Source organism: Giraffa tippelskirchi, chromosome 6 (genome assembly GCF_054371585.1).
Source record: "Giraffa tippelskirchi isolate mGirTip1 chromosome 6, T2T-mGirTip1v1.2.pri, whole genome shotgun sequence".
Classification (NCBI taxonomy): Eukaryota; Metazoa; Chordata; class Mammalia; order Artiodactyla; family Giraffidae; genus Giraffa; species Giraffa tippelskirchi.
Window position 1 is genome coordinate 93,941,025 of NC_137280.1, and position 22,363 is coordinate 93,963,387.

At 45.7% G+C, this 22,363-nt stretch overlaps 1 protein-coding gene across 3 annotated transcripts in view; it reads right to left on the minus strand.

The window, feature by feature from the left end:
* VAV1 (vav guanine nucleotide exchange factor 1) overlaps nt 1-22,363 on the minus strand; it is a 65,482-nt gene that overhangs the window by 16,961 nt on the left and 26,158 nt on the right. Inside the window, exons 2-22 of one of the 3 annotated variants that reach the window (XM_081499315.1) lie at nt 16,670-16,786; nt 16,117-16,175; nt 15,934-15,999; nt 15,669-15,777; nt 15,481-15,576; nt 13,902-13,970; nt 13,614-13,717; nt 12,608-12,707; nt 11,754-11,849; nt 11,460-11,528; nt 11,100-11,186; nt 10,915-11,000; nt 10,151-10,283; nt 9,221-9,330; nt 8,245-8,346; nt 7,900-7,997; nt 7,794-7,816; nt 7,409-7,454; nt 4,633-4,769; nt 4,234-4,299; nt 1,108-1,139 (exon numbers count right to left, since the gene is read on the minus strand). In XM_081499315.1, the coding sequence (XP_081355441.1) occupies nt 1,108-1,139; nt 4,234-4,299; nt 4,633-4,769; nt 7,409-7,454; nt 7,794-7,816; nt 7,900-7,997; nt 8,245-8,346; nt 9,221-9,330; nt 10,151-10,283; nt 10,915-11,000; nt 11,100-11,186; nt 11,460-11,528; nt 11,754-11,849; nt 12,608-12,707; nt 13,614-13,717; nt 13,902-13,970; nt 15,481-15,576; nt 15,669-15,777; nt 15,934-15,999; nt 16,117-16,175; nt 16,670-16,786 (1,805 nt within the window). The remainder of the gene's footprint in view (nt 1-1,107; nt 1,140-4,233; nt 4,300-4,632; nt 4,770-7,408; nt 7,455-7,793; nt 7,817-7,899; nt 7,998-8,244; nt 8,347-9,220; nt 9,331-10,150; nt 10,284-10,914; nt 11,001-11,099; nt 11,187-11,459; nt 11,529-11,753; nt 11,850-12,607; nt 12,708-13,613; nt 13,718-13,901; nt 13,971-15,480; nt 15,577-15,668; nt 15,778-15,933; nt 16,000-16,116; nt 16,176-16,669; nt 16,787-22,363) is intronic. The other 2 variants (XM_081499317.1, XM_081499316.1) reach the window with 2 other exon arrangements.

Sequence of the window (22,363 nt, forward strand, 5' to 3'; positions counted from 1 at the left end):
TTGGGCTTTGAAGTCCGGCAGACTGGGGTTCGAATCCCACCTCTTTCACTTCCTTGCTTTGTGACACTGAACAAGTTACTTGCTGCTCTCTGAGTCTTGGTTTCCTCCACTGCAGAAAGAGATTAAGAAGAGCATGCTCTCAAAGCATTATTACAAGAATTGCCCTTAAAATGCTGACACAGTGGTCATAAAAACAATACCACAGTGCATCAAGTCTAAGATACCAATCATTGTAAAATACACCATGCTTTCATGGACAATTACGAAATAAAAATTACTGGCTTCCCTGGCTCAGATGGTAAAGAATCTGCCCAGGGAAGGGAATGGCTACCCACTCCAGTATTCTTGCCTGGACAGAGGAGCCTGGCAGATTACAGTCCGTGAGGTCACGGAGTCTGACACGACTGAGCGACTTAGCGTGCACACGCACCCATAAAATTAGGCAGAAGAACTGAGACACCACTAATTGTAAGAGCCATTCCTATGCCAGAGGCGTTAAACAGTGAGAGGGAAAAAATATGCATTTTACAATGGATGAAATGTGGTCATAACAGCTAATGCTAATAAGAACAGATAATAAAGTGCTTTTTGCATGTCAGGAATAGAGCTAAGCACTTTACAGGCTCGTGGAAACTTCTTAACAGCCCTATGAATCAGATATTATTACCAATCTGTTTTCCAGGGAGGAAAGCTGAAGCACAGAGAAGCTGAGTTACTGGCTAAAGGTCTAACCGGATAATGTTAGAGTCAGGATTGGAACCGAAGTCAGTGGGCTCCGAAGCAACTGTATAAACCTCCATCCCTCACTGTACTCTAAGCAGTAGGTTCTCAAAAAAAGGCAGGGGGAGAGGGAGAAGAAGCTCCCATTATATTGTCACCATCATTTTCTTTCCATTAGAACCTAATATCCCAAAGTCAAGGACCCTCTTTTGTCTGTGCTCTCTCCACAGCAGCCCCCAGTGTAGGGCTGGACCCAGTAGTTAATGCTCAAAGTTTGAAGAATGAATAACTGACTTGTTTGCAGCCCCTTGTGGCACCCCAATGTCCAGCCCAAACATCCACCCCAAAGCACCACAAGTTGAAAATAAGAAAGATGGTTCTACTCACCAGAGATGAACGGACAGGTCCTGAGGGGGACCCTGGGGACACAGACAGAGACCCAAGACTTAGGGAAAAGGGTTCAGCATGGCAACAGACTTCAGGACACTGCATTCATTCATTCCACTATCAAGTATTGGGTGTCTATTATGTGCCAGGCACTGTGCTCTTCTCTGGAAATACAGCCCCAGAATCCAATGCGAGAGATCAGTCCACCCCTCCCAAATGAATCAGCTTTAAAGGGGCAGCTACATGTGTAGGCAGAAACTGGAAAGACGTTCAGATCTTGACGTGTGAATGCCAAGTCCCACTGAAAGGATCCTGGCTCCTTGGGAAAATGGTTGATTCCAAGATTGGGGCAGAAAGAGTACAAGAGCAGTCTGCTCTTGTGCTAAAAAGTAAGGAAGGGCTCAGAGAACAATGAAGTTATGTCAAAAGGACAGAGGAGCCAGCCTGAAGGAGCTCCCACTGGTCCAGTGAACCAGTGAAGTTGCCCAGTCGTGTCCAACTCTTTGCAACTCCATAGACTGTAGCCAACCAGGCTCCTCCATCCATGGAATTTTCCAGGCAAGAGTACTGGAGTGGGTTGCCATTTCCTTCTCCAGGGGATCTTCCCCACCCAGGGATCGAACCCAAGTCTCCCGCATTACAGGCAGACGCTTTACTGTCTGAGCCACCAGGGAAGCCCTAAGCCCACTGGTCTAGGCCGGGACAATATTAAAATAAAAATCCAGGAACATTTCCTGAGATAGATAACACACAGATACACAGATAGACACATAGATGATTGATAGATATACAGATAAATACAAAGATGATAATTAGATACATAGATGATTGATACAGAGATGGATATATAGATAGATACATAAATAATGGATGGATACACAAGTACATAGATACACAGATGATTGATTGGTACATACATAGATACACAGATAAGTACATAGATGATTATTAGATAGAGCCATAGATAATTGATATATAGATGCAAATGGATACATGGATAGACACACAGATACATAGATACGCAGGTGACTGACAGATTCATAGATACAAAGATGATGGATTGATTGATTGATTGATAGATACATTCATACATAATACACAAATACATAGAAGAGACAGTTCTTTACAATAGAATATCAGCTAATAACTTAGGAGGAATGATGGAGTTAGAAATTCATAATGCAACTCCACAGTGGAGAAAGGACCCCAAGCCAAAAAAAAAGCAAAAGATATTTTTTGGGAAATTGGCAAAGTGTAAATACATACTCTGAATTATGTAATATATAATTTATATATTATAATTTCTAATTTGTGATAATTTATAATAATAGAATGTCCATGCTGAATTTCATGTTTTCAAAAATCATGTTATGAATATACAAGAGAAGGTTCCTGTTCTTGGCAGGTATTCAGAGATGAAAGGGGAAATGTGTCTGTAAACTTACTTTGAAGTGTCTCAAGAAAAAATAAATAATAGACATTTTCTAAATAATGTGTTCAGAGAAAGATGACAGAGCCAATGAGACAAAATGTTAACAATTGGTAATCTGACCAAAAGATATATGGGAGTTCTTTGCATTATTCTTATGACTTTTCTGGAAGTCTGAAATGACATAAAATGAAAGCAAAAAAAATGGGAGAGACTTTCTCTCTGCGGGCTCCTATGAGGGCTACAGAGCAGGCAGTGGAGGGGTGAGGAAGAATGAGGTTTGGGGAGAGTGGGGAAGATTTGCAGTCCTTCTCAAGATGAGGAAATCAAGAGAGTGGGAAACAGGTGAAGAAAGACAAGCGCTGGGCAGAGTGGTGGGCAGGTCTGCTCCCTGCGCAAGGAAGCACAGGGGACCTGGCCCCATAGAGGACTCTGTTTGGTGCCTCTGAAGGAATGCAGGGGTTGGCCAGCCTTCTGAACCCCTGTTCCTTCCCCAAGTGATGGAGAAGACCTTCATACAAGAAGAATCAAGGATGGAGGTTCTTTAAAAAACTAAAAATAGAGCTACCATATGACTCTGAAATCCCACTCCTAGGCACATATACAGAGAAAAACATGGTCCAAAAGGATACATGTACCCCAATGTTCGTTGCTGCATTGTTTACAATAGCCAAGACATGGAAGCAGCCTAAATGTCCATTGTCAGAGGAATGGACAGAGAAGATGTGGTACATACATAAAATGAAATATTACCCAGCCATTAAAAAGAACAAAATAATGCCATTTGCAGCAATACAGATGGAACTAGAGGTTGGCTTCTCTGGTGGCTCAGATGGTTAAGAATCCACCTCTAATGTGGGAGACCTAGGTTCGATTCCTGGGTCGGGAAGATCCCCTGGAGGAGGGCATGGCAACCCACTCCAGTATTCTTGCCTGGAGAATCCCCATGGACGGAGGAGCCTGTGGGCTAACAGTCCATGGGGTCACAAAGAGTCAGACATGACTGAACAACTAAGCACAGAGATTGTCATACTGAGTGAAATAAGTCAGACAGAGAAGCAGAGACATCATATGACATCCATTTTATGCTAAATCTAAAGGGACATGATACAAATGAACTTACTTACAAAACAGAAACAGACTCACAGGAACTTAGAGAATAAACTTATGGTTGCTGAGGAAAGGATGGGAGAAAGGGAGAGTTGGGAAGTTTGGGATGGACATGTACACCTTGCTATATTTAAAACAGATAACCAACAAGGATCTGCTGTATGCCACAGGGAACTCTGCTCAATGTTATGTGGCAGCCTGGATGGAAGCAGGGTTTGGGGGAGAATCGATACATGTATATGTATGACTGAGTCCCTTTTCTGTCCATCTGAAACTATCACAACATTGTTCACTGGTTATACTCCAAAACAAAATTAAAGGTTAACTTTAAAAAGTCATATGTTCATGTGTATGTAATAAAAACTAAAATGTGAAAAATAAAAATAAAAAGAAGAACCAAGGAGAAAAGGACTGGTCATCCTTCCCAGGGTGAACCCCTCTCTGGGCTCAGTCAGCAAGGTAGGGAGTGACATGCCATGTTGGGCAGCCCCTCCTGATCTCAGGAGCATTCCCCTCAATGCTGCCTGCCCTCATAGGACCCTCTCTGCACCCCCGGGCCCTCACTCCAACCAGACTGGGGCACTCACATGCACATAGGGCTTGACCCTATTGCAGGGAAACCAGCCAACTTCATTGGTAGACGTATTCCTCCCCTAAAAAGGTGGAAGGGAGAGACGGACAGAGAGGTTACAGGCAGCCACAATGCTTGTGTGTATCCATCTTTCACCCAACAGCCACTTTGCTTGGCCATCTATCTCTCCATCACCTGGAATGACCCAGAGAGGGACCAACCAGTATCAACTTCTGGGGATACCACCAGCCCAGAAGGGCCAGGTCAGCCCCAGAAATCCCCATAGACATCACCCTGTCCAGAGCAAACTTCTATTGCCGGAGTCCAGTGGGAGCATGACCCCATTCCCAAGGCCACCTACACCCTGACCCCACGTTCAGGTCTTCCCCATCATTCCCATGGCCCCAGCCTATACCTCCCACCAGTTCTGTTCGGCTTCAGCCTTAGTGAGCTCCACGATGTCTCCTGGGCTGAGGCGTAGAAAAGGTCCAATGGCTCCAGGGGGTGGGGGCAGCCCATAGTATTCCTGGTACACCTCCATCTTGGGCAGGCCTGAAGGGGAGAAGAGGTGATGATACAGTGAAAGTCTAGGACTTTCAAACCCAAGTCTCACCACCCAGCAGGATGGCAAAAGTTAAAAGGACAGACAATACCAAGTGGCGGCAAGGATGTGGTGCAACTGAAGTCACCTGGATTCCTGGATTCTTTTTTTTTTTTAATTTGAAGAAGTTTTTAATATGAAAAACATCTAAAATTTTTTTTTTGCATAAATGGGAAGGGTGACCACGACTCCACAGCTCATTCCTGCATGACTAGTAGGAACACACTTTGGAAAACTGCTGGGCAGTATTCACTAAAGCTAATTCCACTCATGAATACACCACCAAGACAAATGAAACACAGGTACCCAGAGAGTCATAGATGAAGAATGTTCACAGCAGCTCTATTCACAAGAGCCAAAAAATTGGCAACATACCCAATGTCTTTAAGAAGATGGATAAACACAGCATGAAATAACCATATCGTGGAATACAATACAGGAATAAAAAAGAACAAGTGACTGCTTCAAGCAGATACACTAATATGCTGTGAGAGTCCATGCTATACAACTTCATTTGTATGAAGTTAAAGGGCAGGCAAAACGAATCTATGCTGATAGAGGTCAGAAAATGGTTCCCTCTGGGAGACAGGACAGACTAGCAGCGAGTATGACAAGCACCATCCAATAAAACTTTCTCTGATGATGGAAGTGTTCTATAAATTGATCTGAGTGGTGGGTACATGAGATTCAGTGAGCCATACTCTTACAATTTATTCATTTTACACACCTTATGGTATGTATTTTCTATCTCAATAGAAATATTTCTGTCTCATAGAAAATTACATATATATTATGTATATTTCAATAGGAAATTATAGAAAATTACATATTTCTGTCTCAATAGAAAATGATAATTATATATATCCATATAAAATGGATATGAGCAAGAGTATGTATATATATATGCAAACATATATGTGAACATATACATATTGTTTAAGTATCTATGTGGTGGATATATATGCACATGCACACATTCATATATATTTTCTCCTATTGAGGACATCTGGGCTGTTTCTGGTTTTTGACCAATAAAGCTAATATATACTTTTTTTATAAAGCTGATTTTATACATATACATTATTACATTATATACATATATAGTATATATCATATATGTATTCCCACTGTTGACCATATTTGAGTTGTTTCTAATTTTTAACTATTACAAATAAAGCTGAAGTACCTATAGCTATAGATATAGAACTATAGCTATCTATAGATATTTATCTATCAAGATAGACAGATAGGTAGATAGAATGACAGATATGAAACTGAATCTTTACATTGATTCTGAGCAAAGAGTTTATTTTTCTTGGCCACACCAAGTTCTTTTTTTTTACTCTGTGGCCGCACTGTGCAGCATGCAGGATCTTTGCTCCCCGGCCAGGAATCAAATCCGCACCTCCTTCATTGCAAGGCAAATTCTTAACCACTGGACCACCTAGGAGGTCCCCCCTAGTTCTTGAATAAAGTCTTGCCCTACTCACCTCCTGCTTCCTAGGCTTTGCACATGCTGTTCCCTCTGCCTGGACCACTCCTGCCTCCTCATCCGTCTAACTCCACCTCATTTTTCAAGTGTCCACTTTAATGCCTCCTCCTCTGAGCAGCCTTCCCTGATGGCTCAGACTCATCAGGTCTCCCACTGTGATGCTCCGGAAAACCCTCTACTCTTACCACCTCAACTGGAATAACTTAGCCAAACCCTGTCTCCCACTATCCACCTGGGAGCTTTGGGAGGACAGGAAGTATCCTGTTTTTAGTCACCAATTTACCACAGAGGATATATACAATAGATGTTGAATAAAAATTACTCATCATGACTGTGATCCCACAGACACTGTTAACATATACATGAATCCATCCTTTCCACCACCACCCCCACCCCAGGCTAAAAAGAATTCTGGCTTGGTCAAACTGCATCTCCTGCTCCCTACCTTTCAGGTGGACTATGCTTTGCTGAAACCACCCTATTATGATAAGATTCTGTGACAGAATCAATGGGAGAGGGCATGAGGTATGCCCAGCCGGCTAAGACTGCAGATGGAGTTTGTCAGCAGACAAAAGGGGAGGGGGGCAGTGAATAATAAAGGTGAATGGGAGGGGGTGGAGGGATAAACTGGGAATTTGAGATGGACAGATGCACACTACTATATATAAAGAGATAAACAACAAGGACCTACTTATAATACAGGGAACTATATTCAATATCTTATAATAACCTACAATGGAAAAGAATCTGAAAAATATCTCTATAACTAAATCACTTTGCAGTATACCTGAATCACTGTAAATCAACTAAACTTCCATTTAAAAAAACACCTGTATACATAAAAAAGTGAATGGGAGGAAAGTGCATGGTAACAAGGATTGCCATGTTCCAAGCACCCCCTTCACAGTGTTTAAGCAAAGCTAATAACAAATTGACTTCACTATTTAAAAATTCCTTTCAAGTTTCCGGGACTAGAATTTGCTTTGTAAGTAGGATGTTATGTGGTCATTAACATAATTGTTGAGATCTCTCCCTGGGTCAGCATCACTGAGGCAAAGAAGAGATTTCTGCCCTGCACAGCGTCCCCTGCTGACTCACCCAGCTCATTCCTCTTTTTGTCTTGTGCCCGCCGATGTGGCTTATCCTGGAGGGAGAGACCAAAAAAGCAAGCATGACTATCTGTACCCAGTCTGGGGGTTCCTCGATCCTCATTTGCCTGCGTGTGTACCTGCTCAGCCACTCAGCTGTGTCAGACTCTTTGCAGCCCCAGGGACTGCAGCCTGCCAGGCTCCTCTGTCCATGGGATTTCCCAGGCAAGAATAGAGGAGTGGGTTGCCATTTCCTACTCCAGGGGATCTTCTAGACCCAGGGATCGACTGGGCATCCAGCCAAGAGCCACACCCACTGATAGAGTCTCCCAGGTCCTTCCTTCCCAACTCCTGCCCCAATTTTCCATGCACAGAAAGGAACATGGGGGTCTTACCTTCTTCATAGTTCCTGAATAATCTATGAGAGGGTAAAGGATATACTGGTTAGAATGGGGGGGACCCTCATGCAGAAACCCACCTCCCACCTCAGTCCCCTAGTACCTTGTCCATGTCGACCACACGGAGGGACCCTCCCAAGACACTCCTTGTGTGCAGGTGCTCGGCACCGTTGACAACGGTACCCCTGATAGAAAGTGCCTCTGAGATGCAAGGAGGAGGTAAAGGAAGGAGTCAGTGATGCTGAACAAACACAGACAATCATTTTGCCAACAACTTAAAGGGCCCCTTTGGGTTTTCTTTAGAGCAGAAGAGAGTCGGAGAAGCTGAAGATCAAAGGAGAGCCTCCCCCCTCCCAACTCAGGGGCATGATGGCCAGGGGAGCCCCTCATCTCAAAGAGGAAGGGACAGTCCACCCCAGCATCCAGGTCCATCCTCCCAGACTCCCACCTCAGCAGCATCTGGCAAGCCTTGCAGGATGTGGTCTCCTCAAAGGAAAACATCTGGAAGTCATGACCATTGGCAGTGGCATTCTCGGGGTAGATGTTGGAGCTGGTGAGGGAAGAGAATTCCATGCAGTGGAACAGGATTCAGCCATTAAATGGAATGAGGTACCAGTCCATGCTGCAACCTGGATGGATCAAGACCTCTTTCCTTTTTTATGGCTAAATACTATTCCATTGCATGGATATGCCCTATTGTGTTTCTCCATCCACCCACTGATGGACATTTGGATTGTGACCACCATTTTGCTATTATGAATAGTGCTGCAGTGAACATAGGTGGAGACAGAAAGTGAGTGAGTGGGTGCCAGGGACTGGGAGCAGGGAAAACAGGAAGTGATCACTGCTTGAGTGCAGGGTCTCATCTGGGGTTTGAAGATGTTTTGGAACTAGATAGAGGTGATGGTCGCACAGTATGAATTTTCTAAATACCACTAAATTGCGCATTTTTTAAAAAAAATTTTTTTAATGTGGATCATTTTAAAAGTCTTTATTGAATGTGTTACAATATTGCTTCTATTTTTTATATTTTGGTTTTTTGGCCACAAGGCATGTAGGATCTTAGTTCCCTGACCAGGGATTGAACTCACACACCCCTGCACTGAAAGGGGGAGTTTCAACCATTGAACCGCCAGGGAAGTCCCAGAATTGTGCACTTTAAAATGGCTAAGTTTTTGTTATGTGAATTTCATCTCAAGAAAGAGAAGGAGGAAGAAGACAAGGAGGAAGGCTTTCCAGGCTGGTGATGGAAAATCATGAACACTTGGCATTCTGGGGTTGCAGACTGTCTTTAAATCCTGTCCCTCCCATTTCCCAGAGGAAGAAACTGAGGTTCTGAGTGACCCCATGGCAGGGTGAGACTAAAGCCCAAAACTGCCTAAAGTCCTCTGAGGATGGAAAGATGGAGGAGGAAGGGGTCTCACATGGCCATCTCAAACTGCTCCATCCACTTCTTCTTTAGTTCCCGTGTCTTGAAGAACAGCTCATAGCCTTGGGCACCTTGGTCCTCAATCAGGAGGAACATGTGAGTCCACTGCAGAGAAGCAGGGTTCAAAATGAAGGCCCCCGCCCTGCGGAGGGTGGGACCACATGCCCATTGACCCTACTGCTCTGGGGAGGAAGGGGTCAAGCCAACTATAGCCTGTCTGCCTGCAGGATAGCCGTGTAAAGGGCTGCCCAGGAGAAGCAAATACACAGCCACAAATCTAGATTCATACACACGCATACTTATGCCTATGGCTGATTCATGTTGATGTACGGCAGAAACCAACACAATATTGTAAAGCAATTATCCTCCAATTAAAAATAAATTTAAATAAAACTTTTTAAAAATTAAAAAACAAAATCACACTTGGGACTTCTGTGGCTGTCTGGTGGTTAAGACTCTGCACTTCCACTGCAGGGGGCGTGAGTCTGATCCTTGATGGGGGAACTAAGATCCCACATGCCACGTGGCCAAAATAAATTAAAAAATTTTTTTTAATTTATTTATTTCTTTTAATTGGAGGCCAATTACTTTACAACATTGTAGTGATATTTGCCATACATTGACATGAATCAGCCATGGGTGTACACGTGTCCCCCATCCTGAACCCCCCTCCCACCTCCCTCCCCATTCCATCCCTCAGGGTTGTCCCAGTTCACCAGCTTTGAGTGCCCTGTTTCACGCATCGAACTTGGACTGGTGATCTAGTTCACATATGGTAATATACATGTTTCAGTGCTAAATCTCTCTCTCTCTCTCTCACACACACACACACACACACTGGCATTCCAAGGGCCAAGCAGAGAGCCCAAGTGGCATTGAGGGTCCCCAGCATTGGACTCCCCCAGTTACCACCTCCGAGCCTTACCTTCTTGTTGTCCCTCTCTCCGGAGGAGTCATCTCGAACCTGGAAGCTGTGCAGATTCACAAAGTCCTTGAGGTCGTAGGAGTCCCCTCGGCGCTTACAGATGAGCAGAGCTTTGTCAAGCAGGAAGGCATACCTGGAAGCAGTCAAGTGTCCCTGTCTGGCTCCTCCCTAAGTTCCCACCAGCTCTCCACCTGATCCCCTCCCACTTTCCGGGTCCACTCTGCTGTCAATCTAGGATTCTGGCTCTTCTTCTGCTGAGTGGCCAACTTGGCCACGCCTACCTGTCTATCTTGACCTCATCTATTTGATTCTTGCTGTTTCTGCTACCTGTCCTTCTTGGCTCTACCTACACAACCATGCTGAATCTGCCTCTCCTCTCAGTCTAGGCTCCACCCACTGGTCCATATGGCCCCACCCACCTACCTCAGATGGTAAAGAATCCGCCTGCAATGCGGGAAACCCAGGTTCGATCCCTAGGTTGGGAAGATCCCCTGGAGAAGGGAATGGCAACCCACTCCAGTATTCTTGCCTGGAGATTCCCGTGAACAGAGGAGCCTGGCGGGCTAAGGTCTATGGGATCGCAAAGAGTCGGACACGCCTGGGCAACTGACTTTTTTTTTTTTAACTTGTCTATCTAGAAATAGCACTAATCCCTTGCCCAGACTCCATACTAGATCTGTGTTGGCTCCACCCACCTGCCTAACCACTAGCCTGGCCCCGCCCCTGTCCAGGCTCCGCCCCAGATCCGAATTGGCTCCGCCCACCTGTCCATCTTGGAGCGCCTCTCCACCGAAGTTATCTTCAGCTCACCATCAATCTTGGGTCGGCCATAGTGGGCCAGAGACTGGTCCTACACAGCAGACAAGATGTCTGGCAAGGGGCCCCCAGGAAGACATGACACTCCCTCCCCATGTGGCCACACCCCGGCCCTCCCCGCCCACCCCCTCACCAGGTTCTCGATGGACAGCTGGAAGTTGGTAATCTGCCGCAGCGTCTCATTGTCCCGCTTCACCTCATTTACGCACTGTGCCAGGTCCTGGGGGTGGGGCAAGGGTGAGCCTGGGTGCCCCACCCCCAGCCCTATCCCCCACCTGGCAGGAGATAGAGGGTCAACCTCCAGCAGGGGGCAGCAGGAGAATGTCACTGTCCCCAAGGGGGATGCTGGGAATAAGTCATTTGAGGTACAGGTGTGTCCCCTGCTGTGGAGGGAGGGGGTGGCCGGTGGGTGTGGCAGTGCCTGGGTGGTATTCCCTGACTTAAACCCATGTGTGTCTGTGTGGCATCGCCATCCCTGTGTGTGACCACTCACCCTCATGGCATCTAGAGCCAACCGCAAGTTGTCCTTCTCCGTTGCATCCTGTGTGTGTTTCACCAGCTCCTGTGTGACCCACAGAGATGCATATTGCCTGGGCCTGCCACCTCCTCCTGGGGGGCCTTCCAAACAAGCCTGGCCCACCAGCTCCTTCTTCCTCCCTCTGCTGTCCCTAGAGGCTGGGGCACAGCCCGAGTGATCCCCTCCCAGAGACAGAAGCCCAGCCCCCAGGAGCCCTTGCAGGGAGACCTATGTGCCCCTAGAAGCCCATGCCTTCCCCTCTTTGTGCACCTGGAGAAGGAGGTGATATTTGAGCACTCGCTGCATGGGCACCATCAACAGGTCCCTTAAGGTGAACCTCCCGTTGTTTGCGCGCTGAGAACATTCCTAGGAGGTGGAGAAAGGGGTGAGTGAGAAGAGGTGGAGGCAGGTGGGGATTGTTCTAGAACCTGAAGCCTCTTCTCCCTGCTCCCCACGGAAATAAGGAAGAATGCCACGGGGTGAGGGGTGACCGGCTGGAGGCTTCCTGGGGTAGAGTTCCAGGATTCTTTGGCTGAGGGGGGCTCCAGAGAGGGAGGTAGACAGGCCTGGAGGGTCTCCATGATGGAGACCAAAGGAACTGAATGGACAGCAGACACTGGCCATCCCTCATCATCCCTGCTCCGTCTACGCTTCCACTAGACAAACGGATCCAGGTTGGAGTTCAGTCCAGGATCCATGCTCTCTCCAGGATCAGGGCTTGGCTGGGTGGGATCAGGGCTCTGTGTGAAGTTGGAACCCAGCCCAGAACTGGGGTTTGGCCCAGCCTTGGTGCGCAGCCATGGTTGGGTCTCTGGCTGGGGTTCAGTATGCCCTCTGAGGTTAGGTCAGTGTCAGGATCTCAGGCTGGTTCCAGGGCTCCATCCAGAGTGCAGGGTTCAGCTGGGGTCAGGGCTCAGCACTCTGGTCTATCTCCTCCTGCTCAGTTTCTTCCACTTGGCTTATCAGTACCTCCCTCCCCAAACCTTCAGCAGGCAGACCCCCGGCTGGGCTGCAGCTCAGTCTGCAGCTCAGTCTCTCTCCAGCTCAGTCTCCCCCTACTGCCCCCCAGAGAGTGGAAAGGAGTGAGAGAGCTTCCCCCTGCAAAGATGGAGCCCATCCCCTACCTCCAGCTTCATTTGTACATCCTCCCGGGCTGTGGCCACGCGGTCCAGGTGCTTGCTGGCCGACTCCACCTGGCTGCAGTAGCGGCCATAGATGAGGAACCTGCAGGAAGAGGACAGGCAGCCGGGGAATGACACTGGCACCAAGGTCAGGCAGATCTGGGTGTCAATCCTGGCCCTGTCTCTTCCCAGTTGGATGATGCTGAGCCTCATTCTCCCTGTCTGTAAAATGGGCATAACAATAGCACCTCCCACATATGGGTTATTGTAGCATTAAATGAGATAATGCACAAGAAGCTCTTAGTGGAGCACATGGCATATCATCTCTGCTTAATGTTCATTTATTTAATAAGAATTTATTGAACATGTATTGTGTGCCAAGATCCACATTAAGCTCTGTAGGATTCCCTGGTAGCCCAGCTGGTAAAGAATCCACCTGAAGTGCAGGAGACCCCTGTTCAATTCCTGGGTGGGAAATATCCACTGCAGAAGGGATAGGTTACCCACTCTAGTATTCTTGGGCTTCCCTAGTGGCTCAGCTGGTAAAGAATATGCCTGCAATGCAGGAGACCTGGGTTTGATCCCTTGATTAGAAAGATCCCCTGGAGAAGGGAATGGCTACGCACTCCAGTATTCTGGCCTGGAGAATTCCATGGACTGTATAGTCCATGGGGTCACAAAGAGTCGGACATGACTGAGAGACTTTAAAAAAAAAAAGCATCAATTTATTCGATCCTCACCACAACCCCAAAGAGGTACATTCTTGGATCACACTGATTTTAGAGATGTAGAAATAGAAGCACAGAAAGGTTAAGTGACTTTCCAGTGCCATACAGCTCACAAGAGGAAGAGCTAGGAATTTAACCAGAGATGAGCAGCCCTGTGCCCACAAGCAAAGAAAGAAAAGCCTTCTCTGTTTGGTGGTCTATGAGAGCAATGTCTCCCAAATGCCCAGCCTGGGCAGGGCAGGGTGACCTCCAGAGGTCTGGGCTGGCTGACTGGGTCTCACCTCTCCTTGTATTTGATGAAGACCTGGTAGAGGGTGGGTGCACTGGGGTTGGCTAGGGCTTCCTTCATCTCCTTTAGGAAATGGGTGTGCACACGAAGCAGGTCCTACTTGGAGGGAAGGGGTGAGGGTTGAGGTGGGAGCCTGGAGTTGGGGATGCTGGCTGGGAGAAGGATCATCCGCCCACCCTACTTGGTTCATCTCCCAACCCCCACACCTCAGGGACAGGTGAAGCCAGCAAACTATCCCCACTGGACAGAAGCCCAGGAAGGCAGGGATCAGTCAGCTCACCTCGATGTTGATGAAGATAATCTCGATGTCTTGGGGTTTAAGGAACCGCTGCAAGGGCTTCATAAAATGCTGTGGGGGAGTGGGGAGAGAAGGATGGAAAAGGGGAAGACTCCTCCTTCCAGGCCAGTCCCAGAGAGACAGAGAGGAGGAGACAGAGATGGAAAGGGACAAATAGAAACATAAGAGACTGGGAGAGAGAGATGTGTAGAGAGAAAGAGACAGAGGCAAGGAAACAGAGAAAAATGGAGAAAGTCCACACAAAATCCTGTCCAGGACTGTTCCACAAGGAATTTATCATCATAAATTCCCAGAGTGGAAACAACCCACGTGTCCATCGACAGATGAATGAATAACAAAATGTGGTCCATCCAGAAAAAGGAGTGAAGCACTGACACTCACTACAGTTCGGATGAACCTTGAAAACACGATGTTCAGCAAGAGAAGCCAGGCACAGAAGGCCACACAGTGAATGAGTTCATTTAGATGAAATATCCAGAATAAGTAAAGCCATAGAGACAGAAAGTAGGTTAGTGGTTGCCAGGGAGGGGCTGGGGGGAAATCGGAGTTTAAGGGGTGATGGTTATGGGGTATGGGGTTTCTTTGAGGGATGATGAAAATGTTCTAAAATTGGGAATTTCCTCTTTGTCCAGTGGTTAGGACTCTGTGCTCTCACTGCTGAGAGCCTGGGTTCGGTTCCTGGCCCAGGAACTAAAATCTCACAAGCTGCAAGGCCAAAACAACAGAAAAAGAAAGAAAATGTTCTAAAATTAAACAGTGGTACACAACTTTGTAGGGTTCCCAGGTGGTGCTAGTAGCAAAGAACCCGCCTGCCAACGCAGGAGACACAGGTTCAATCCTTGGGGCAGGAAGATCCCCTGGAGGAGGGCATGGCAACCCACTCCAGTATTCTGGTGTGGAGAATCCTATGGACAGAGGAGCCTAGCAGGCTGCAGTCAGTGCAGTCACAAAGAGTTGGACATGACTGAGCACCCATACAACACTGTAAATCAACTATACTCCAATAAATTTTTTTTAAATAAACAGTGGTGATGGTGGCAAACCCTTGTGAATATACCAGAAAATATTAAATTGTAGATGTTCAATGTCTGAATTGTATGGCATTTTGATTAAATCTCAATAAAATGGTTAAAAAAAGAGATAGCCAGGGACTTCCCTGGTGGTCCAGTGCTTAAGACTCCATGCTTCCACTGCAGGGGGCATGGGTTAGATCCCTGATTCAGGGAACTGAGATCTCACATGCCACATAGTGCAGCAAAAAGAAAAAAAAAGCGGAAGATGGCCAAAGGAAAAAGAGGAAGCAGAAAGTGAGAGGCAGTAATAGAGATAGATGGACAAATGAGGATACAGGAGAAGAGGGAGACAGGGATAAAGAGACACAGAAGGAGAGAAATTCCAACAGAGGAAGAAGTAGGGAGCAACACCGAGGGGACCAGAGACTATGAGACACGAAGAAATATGGAGCAGTGAGGACAGGAAAGATCCCCAAGCCCGTGTGTGGTGGATGATGCCTCTCCACTCTGCGCATGCGCCTGGCAAGGGCCAGGTCGGAGCATCACACCTGTTGGATGGAGCCCAGCGTGTCCGTGTACTTCTCCTCCGTCTGCTGGATCTCCCGCAGACAACAGCACCGCTTGTCATACTCTGTCATCTTGGGCTGAGAGCGGGGAGGAGAGGCTGATGTTGGGGTGTTCAGGGACACGCCCCACCCATGAGACTGCCCAACCCGATCCTGTGTCCCCCACACACCGGCATGGGTACCGGCTCCGAGCGCATGAGGTCCTCGTAGACCTCGTCACCCTCCGCCTCCTCGTTCTCCACGCAGTCGTACAGGTCCTCATCCTCCTCCACTGTGTCGCTGCAGGACGCGGAGTCAGGCGGAGCCAGGGAAGCCCCAGACCAGGGGCCCTCCGACACCCCAGGGAGAGGCCATATCCCCTCAGACCCCCACCCCCCATGGCGGGGCCTTGTCTCCTCAGACCATCAGGGCAGGATCATGGTCTCAGACACTCACTCGATCTGGTCGGACAGTCCACTGTAAATGTCTTCATCACCCACACTCTCCTCAGTGGGGAAGGGCCTGGGGGAGCCGAGATGGTGTGAGCAGAGACCCAGGGGGCCCAGGTGGGCAGGGGGCTTCAAGGAGGAAGATTAGGGCCAACGGGGTCCAGAGCTGTCGGCTCATGTAGTTACTCACATGATCCCCTTGTTCTGGGCAATCGGGGTCCAGGACAGAGCAGACAGGGTGTAGATGACCTGTGATGAGGGCCAAGGCTGCTCAGCAAGCCCCTTGCCCACCCACGTGCCAGAACACAGCCTCCAAGCACTTGACCTTGAGGTTAGACTTCATGTCCCTGGGAGACCAATTCAGAATTTTCCCACCTTCCCATGTCCCCACGTCAGCATGTCCACGTTCCCTTAACTGAGCATCCACCACTTGAACTCTTTGTTCTAGTCAATCGTCAACCACTCAGACAGAATGGGATGATCTTATTTCCAAGTTACAAAGGACCTAGGGCTCAGAGACGCACGGCCACATATCTGAGGTCACACAGCAAGTGATGGGACAGGGACTCAAACTGGGTTCCACGTGTTCCAAGCAAGGCTCTTTGCACCTGGGGTACAACTTGTTCTAGCCCAGCAACCCTGACAACCCTTGGTTTGTCCAGTGTAGACATTCATGGAAATGAATGAAATCCAGTCTTTGGGCTCTAGGTGTCCAGCTCACAGGCAGCTCAGTCCCATCTTACCTTGCCAAAATCCTGCACATCGAAGAGGTCGAAGGCCTCAAAGAGTTCACTCCGCTTGAGGCCAAACTTCTCGTAGCAGGTAGACAGGAAGGTGCGGATATTCTTAAGGCAGAGGAACTGTGGAAAGTGAAACGAGGTTGGAGGAAACAAAATGGGACAGGGGAGAAGTTGACTCCTGGCCATTGGGCTTGAGGTCTGGCACAGAAGAGGAAAAAGAAGGCACAGCCCCCTCTCAGGAAAGATCAAGCTGTACCTGAAGCCAGATCTACCCCTGCATTTTTTTTACGGAGGTAAAACTCATAAGATACAAAGTTAACCATTAACAGATAACCATCTGATGTATATAAACAATGGAATGTTACGCAGCCATTGAAAAGTAATGAAATTTTGATTTATGCTGCATCACAGATAAACCTTGAAAACATTATGCTAAGTGAAATAAGCCAAACACAGAAAGATGAAAGTTGTATGATACCACCTATACAAGGTCCCTAGAAAAGGCACATCCATAGAGACAGAAATTAGGATGGGGGCGTACCAGAGGCTGGGGGAGGGGATGGGGAGTCTGTGTTTAATGGGCACAGAGTTTCTATTGGGGATGATGAAAAAGTTTTGGATATAGTGGTGATGGTGACACAACATGATGAATGTATTAAATGCCACTGAATTGTATACTTACAAGTGGTTAAAATGGCAAGTGTTACTGTTTTATTTTATATATATATAATTTGTATATTTTCATATAAAATTTTATTTATATTTATAAAATATACTTATTTTATTTATATATAATGATAAATATGTATAGTTTACCACAATAAAAAGTTTAACCATTAACCACTTTATTCATTTTTTAATTAATTTTTATTGGGACATATTTGATTTACAATGTTGTGTTAGTTTCTGCTCTCCAACAAAGTTTTTCCGTTTTACATATACATATATCCACTCTTTTTTAGATTCTTTTCCCATTTAGGTCATTACAGAGTCTTTTTTTAGAGCAATGTAAAAATATTTTTATTTTCAAAAATAGTAGATGCAAGATTTAAGGTTGTCTAATACTATTGTACAATTGATCTTCAGGTTGTATACAAAATAACTGACACAGGGATACCCTATTTTTTTTTTATTGGAGGATAGATGCTTTACAATGTTTTGGCTATCTCTGCCATTACAGAGTACTGAGCAGAGTTCCCTGTGCTATACAGTAGGTTCTTATTAGTTATCTATTTTATAACCATTGAGTGGTGGTGGTTTAGTTGCTAAGTCATGTGAAACTCTTTGCAACGCCAAGGACTGTAGCCCTCCAGGCTCCTCTGTCCATGGAATTTCCCAGACAAGAATACTGGAGTGGCTGGCCATTTTCTTCTTCAGGGGGTCTTCCCAACCCAGGGATCAAACCTGTATCTCCTGCATTGCAGGTGGATTCCTTACCGCTGAGCCACCATGGTAGCCCATTATAACCATTAACCATTTTAAAATGTCCACCTCAGTGGCATTTAATGCATTCACAGTATTGTGCCATCATCACTCCACCTAGTTCCAAGACAATCTGTCACCCAAAAGGAAATCCTGCACCCACAAAGCACACACTTTGCATTCCTCTCTCCCTTCCCTTCTCCCTGGCAATCACTAGTGTGCTTTCTGTCTCTATGCTTTTATTTATCTATCTCCATCAATTGATACTGGGTACACAAAATGAGGCATAGCTAAGCAATAGAATACAACTCAGACACAAAAAGGGGTGAAGGACTGATGCATGCTACAAATAATCAAAAACATGTTCTGTAAAAGCTGCCAGACAGAAGGTCACATATTTTGTGGTTCCATTTATATGAAACATCCCTGATAACATTTATATGAAATATCCCTGATATTCCACTTATATGAAATATCCCTGCTACTGTATAGCACAGGAAATTATATTTAATATTTTATAGATAGAGTGCCTGATGTACTATGGACAGAGGTTCGTGACATTGTACAGGAGACAGGGATCAAGCCCATCCCCATGGAAAAGAAATGCAAAAAAGCAAAATGGCTGTCTGAGGAGGCCTTACAAATAGCTGGGAAAAGAAGAGAAGCCAAAAGCAAAGGAGAAAAGGAAAGATATTCCCATCTGAATGCAGAGTTCCAAAGAATAGCAAGGAGAGATAAGAAAGCCTTCCTCAGCGATCAATGCAAAGAAATAGAGGAAAACAACAGAATAGGAAAGACTAGAGATCTCTTCAAGAAAATTAGAGATACCAAGGGAACATTTCGTGCAAAGATGGGCTCAATAAAGGACAGAAATGGTATGGACCTAACAGAAGCAGAAGATATTAAGAAGAGGTGGCAAGAATGCACAGAAGAACTGTACAAAAAAGATCTTCACGACCCAGATAATCACGATGGTGTGATCACTCACCTAGAGCCAGACATCCTGGAACGTGAAGTCAAGTGGGCCTTAGAAAGCATCACTACGAACAAAGCTAGTGGAGGTGATGGAATTCCAGTTGAGCTATTTCAAATCCTGAAAGATGATGCTGTGAAAATACTGCACTCAATATGCCAGGAAATCTGGAAAACTCAGCAGTGGCCACAGGACTGGAAAAGGTCAGTTTTCATTCCAATCCCAAAGAAAGGCAATGCCAAAGAATGCTCAAACTACCACACAATTGCACTCATCTCACACGCTGGTAAAGCAGTCCTCAAAATTCTCCAAGCCAGGCTTCAACAATACGTGAACCGTGAACTTCCAGATGTTCAAGCTGGTTTTAGAAAAGGCAGAGGAACCAGAGATCAAATTGCCAATATCCGCTGGATCATCAAAAAAGCAAGAGTTCCAGAAAAACATCTATTTCTTCTTTACTGACTATGCCAAAGCCTTTGACTGTGTGGATCACAATAAACTGTGGAAAATTCTGAAAGAGATGGGAATACCAGACCATCTGACCTGTCTCTTGAGAAACCTGTATGCAGGTCAGGAAGCAACAATTAGAACTGGACATGGAACAACAGACTGGTTCCAAATAGGAAAAGGAGTACATCAAGGCTGTATATTGTCACCCTGCTTATTTAACTTCTATGCAGAGTACATCATGAGAAACACTGGGCTGGAAGAAACACAAGCTGGAATCAAGATTGCCGGGAGAAATATCAATAACCTCAGATATGCGGATGACACCACCCTTATGGCAGAAAGCGAAGAGGAACTAAAGAGCCTCTTGATGAAAGTGAAAGAGGAGAGTGAAAAAGTTGGCTTAAAGCTCAACGTTCAGAAAACTAAGATCATGGCATCTGGTCCCATCACTTCATGGCAAATAGATGGGGAAACAGTGCAAAGAATATCAGACTTTTTCTGGGCTCCAAAATCACTGCTGATGGTGATTGTAGCCATGAAATTAAAAGATGCTTACTCCTTGGAAGGAAGGTTATGACCAACCTAGGTAGCATATTTAAAAGCAGAGACATTACTCTGCCAACAAAGGTCCATCTAGTCAAGGCTATGGTTTTTCCAGTGGTCATGTATGGATGTGAGAGTTGGATGGTGAAGAACGCTGAGCCCCGAAGAATTGATGCTTTTGAACTGTGGTGTTGGAGAAGACTCTTGAGAGTCCCTTGGACTGCAAGAAGATCCAACCAGTCCATCCTAAAGGAGATCAGTCCTGGGTGTTGATTGGAAGGACTAATGTTGAAGCTGAAACTCCAATACTTTGGCCACTTGATGCGAAGAGTTGACTCATTGGAAAAGACCCTGATGCTGGGAAGGATTGGGGGCAGGAGGAGAAGGGGACGACAGAGTATGAAATGGTTGGATGGCATCACCGACTCAATGGACATGAGTTTGGGTAAACTCCAGGCGTTGGTGATGGACAGGGAGGCCTGGCATGCTGCGATTCATGGGGTCGCAAATAGTTGGACACGACTGAGCGACTGAAATGAACTGAACTGAACTGAACTGATAATGGGCTTCCCTAGTGGCTCAGTGGTAAAGCATCCACCTGCAATGCAGGAGACACAGGTTCAATACTTAGGTCAGGAAGATCCCTTGCAGAAGGAAATGGCAACCCACTCCAGCAGTCTTGCCTGGGAAAATCCTATGGACAGAGGAGTCTGGGGGGCTACAGTCTATGGGATCACAAAAGAGTCAGACATGACTTAGCAACTAAACAACAACAGCAACAACTCTGTGATTCTACAATATTTGTATTTGGGGATGCCTACTCTATGTGGTTGGGCACTCAGACTTGTTCCAGTCTCTTGGTAACCCTGTGGGGTTTTAATGCCCATTTTACCTAAAAGGAAGCAGGCTCAAAGAGGGAAGGAAAGTTGCCCAAGATTATTAACAGCAAGAGTGACTCTGTGGCTGGGAATTCCCTGGTGGTCTAGTGGTTAAGACTCTGTGCTTCCAGTGCAGGGGGCACAGGTTTGATCCCTGGTTGGAGAATTAAGATCCCACAAGTTGCAGAGGTGTGGCCAAAAAAAAAAATTCTATGCACAGGGAACTCTGCTCAATATTGTGTAACAACTTAAATGGGACAAGAATTTGAAAAAGAACAGATACAGGAATATGTATCACTGAATCACCTGACTATACACCTGAAATTAACACAACATTGTTAATCAACTATACTTCAATATAAAATGAGAAGTTAAAAAAGGAAAAAGAGTAAGCATGTGGCATAGAAAACACACTTCTGGTTATCAAAGGGGAAAGGCCGAGAGGGTGATAAATTAGGAGATGGGGATTTACAGATACACACTCTTGACTATAAAATAAATAAACAACAGGGACCTACTGAATAGCACAGGCAACTATACTCAATAACTTACAATGGAAAACTTGAAATAATGGAAAAAAATCTAAAAAAGAATATATGGCAACCCACTTCCATATTCTTGCCTGAAGAATCCCCATGGACAGCAGGTTACAGTTCATGGGTTCGCAAAGAGTCAGACACAACTGAGCAACTAAGCACAGCACATACATATATATATAACTATCATATTTGCTATGTACTTGAAACTAACAACACCGTAAAATTCTTGCCTGGAGAATCCCCATGGACAGAGAAGCCTGGCGGGCTACAGTCCATAGGGTCACAAAGATATGACCTAAGTGACTTAGCACGCACAAATCAACTATACTTCAATTTTTTAAAATCCAAATAAAAACAAACAAACAAAAGTAAGTCCATGGAAGAGCTGAAATTTAATTCCAAGATGGGGTGAATCTGGAGTCGATTTTCTTGACTATAACTTCATTGCTTTGCATGCAGTGGAAGTCACCATGAGCACCTGCCATGTGTTCCATTCTCAGAACTTTCTATATATTGTTCTAAATTTATGTATCTTCAAATAAATATATATATATATATATAAGGTAAGCAACAGGATGGTTTGATATACTTATTCATAGTGAAAGCATTACTACAGTCAAGCTAATTATCACTTCTCGCAGTCAACATGTTTTTGTGTGTAATGAATGCATTTGAAATCTACTCTTATAGCATATTTATGGTGTTCAATATAGTGTCACCAAGTACAGTCAAACAGTACCCTAGAGCTCCAGACTGACTCATCCTATGTTAACTTCAACTTAATAGCCTTTAACCAATATCTGCCCATTGATTTCCCCACCCCTACCCCCAGCTCCTTGTACTCATGGTTCTTCTCTGCTTCTGTAAGTTTTACTCTGTGTAGAGAGGTCAG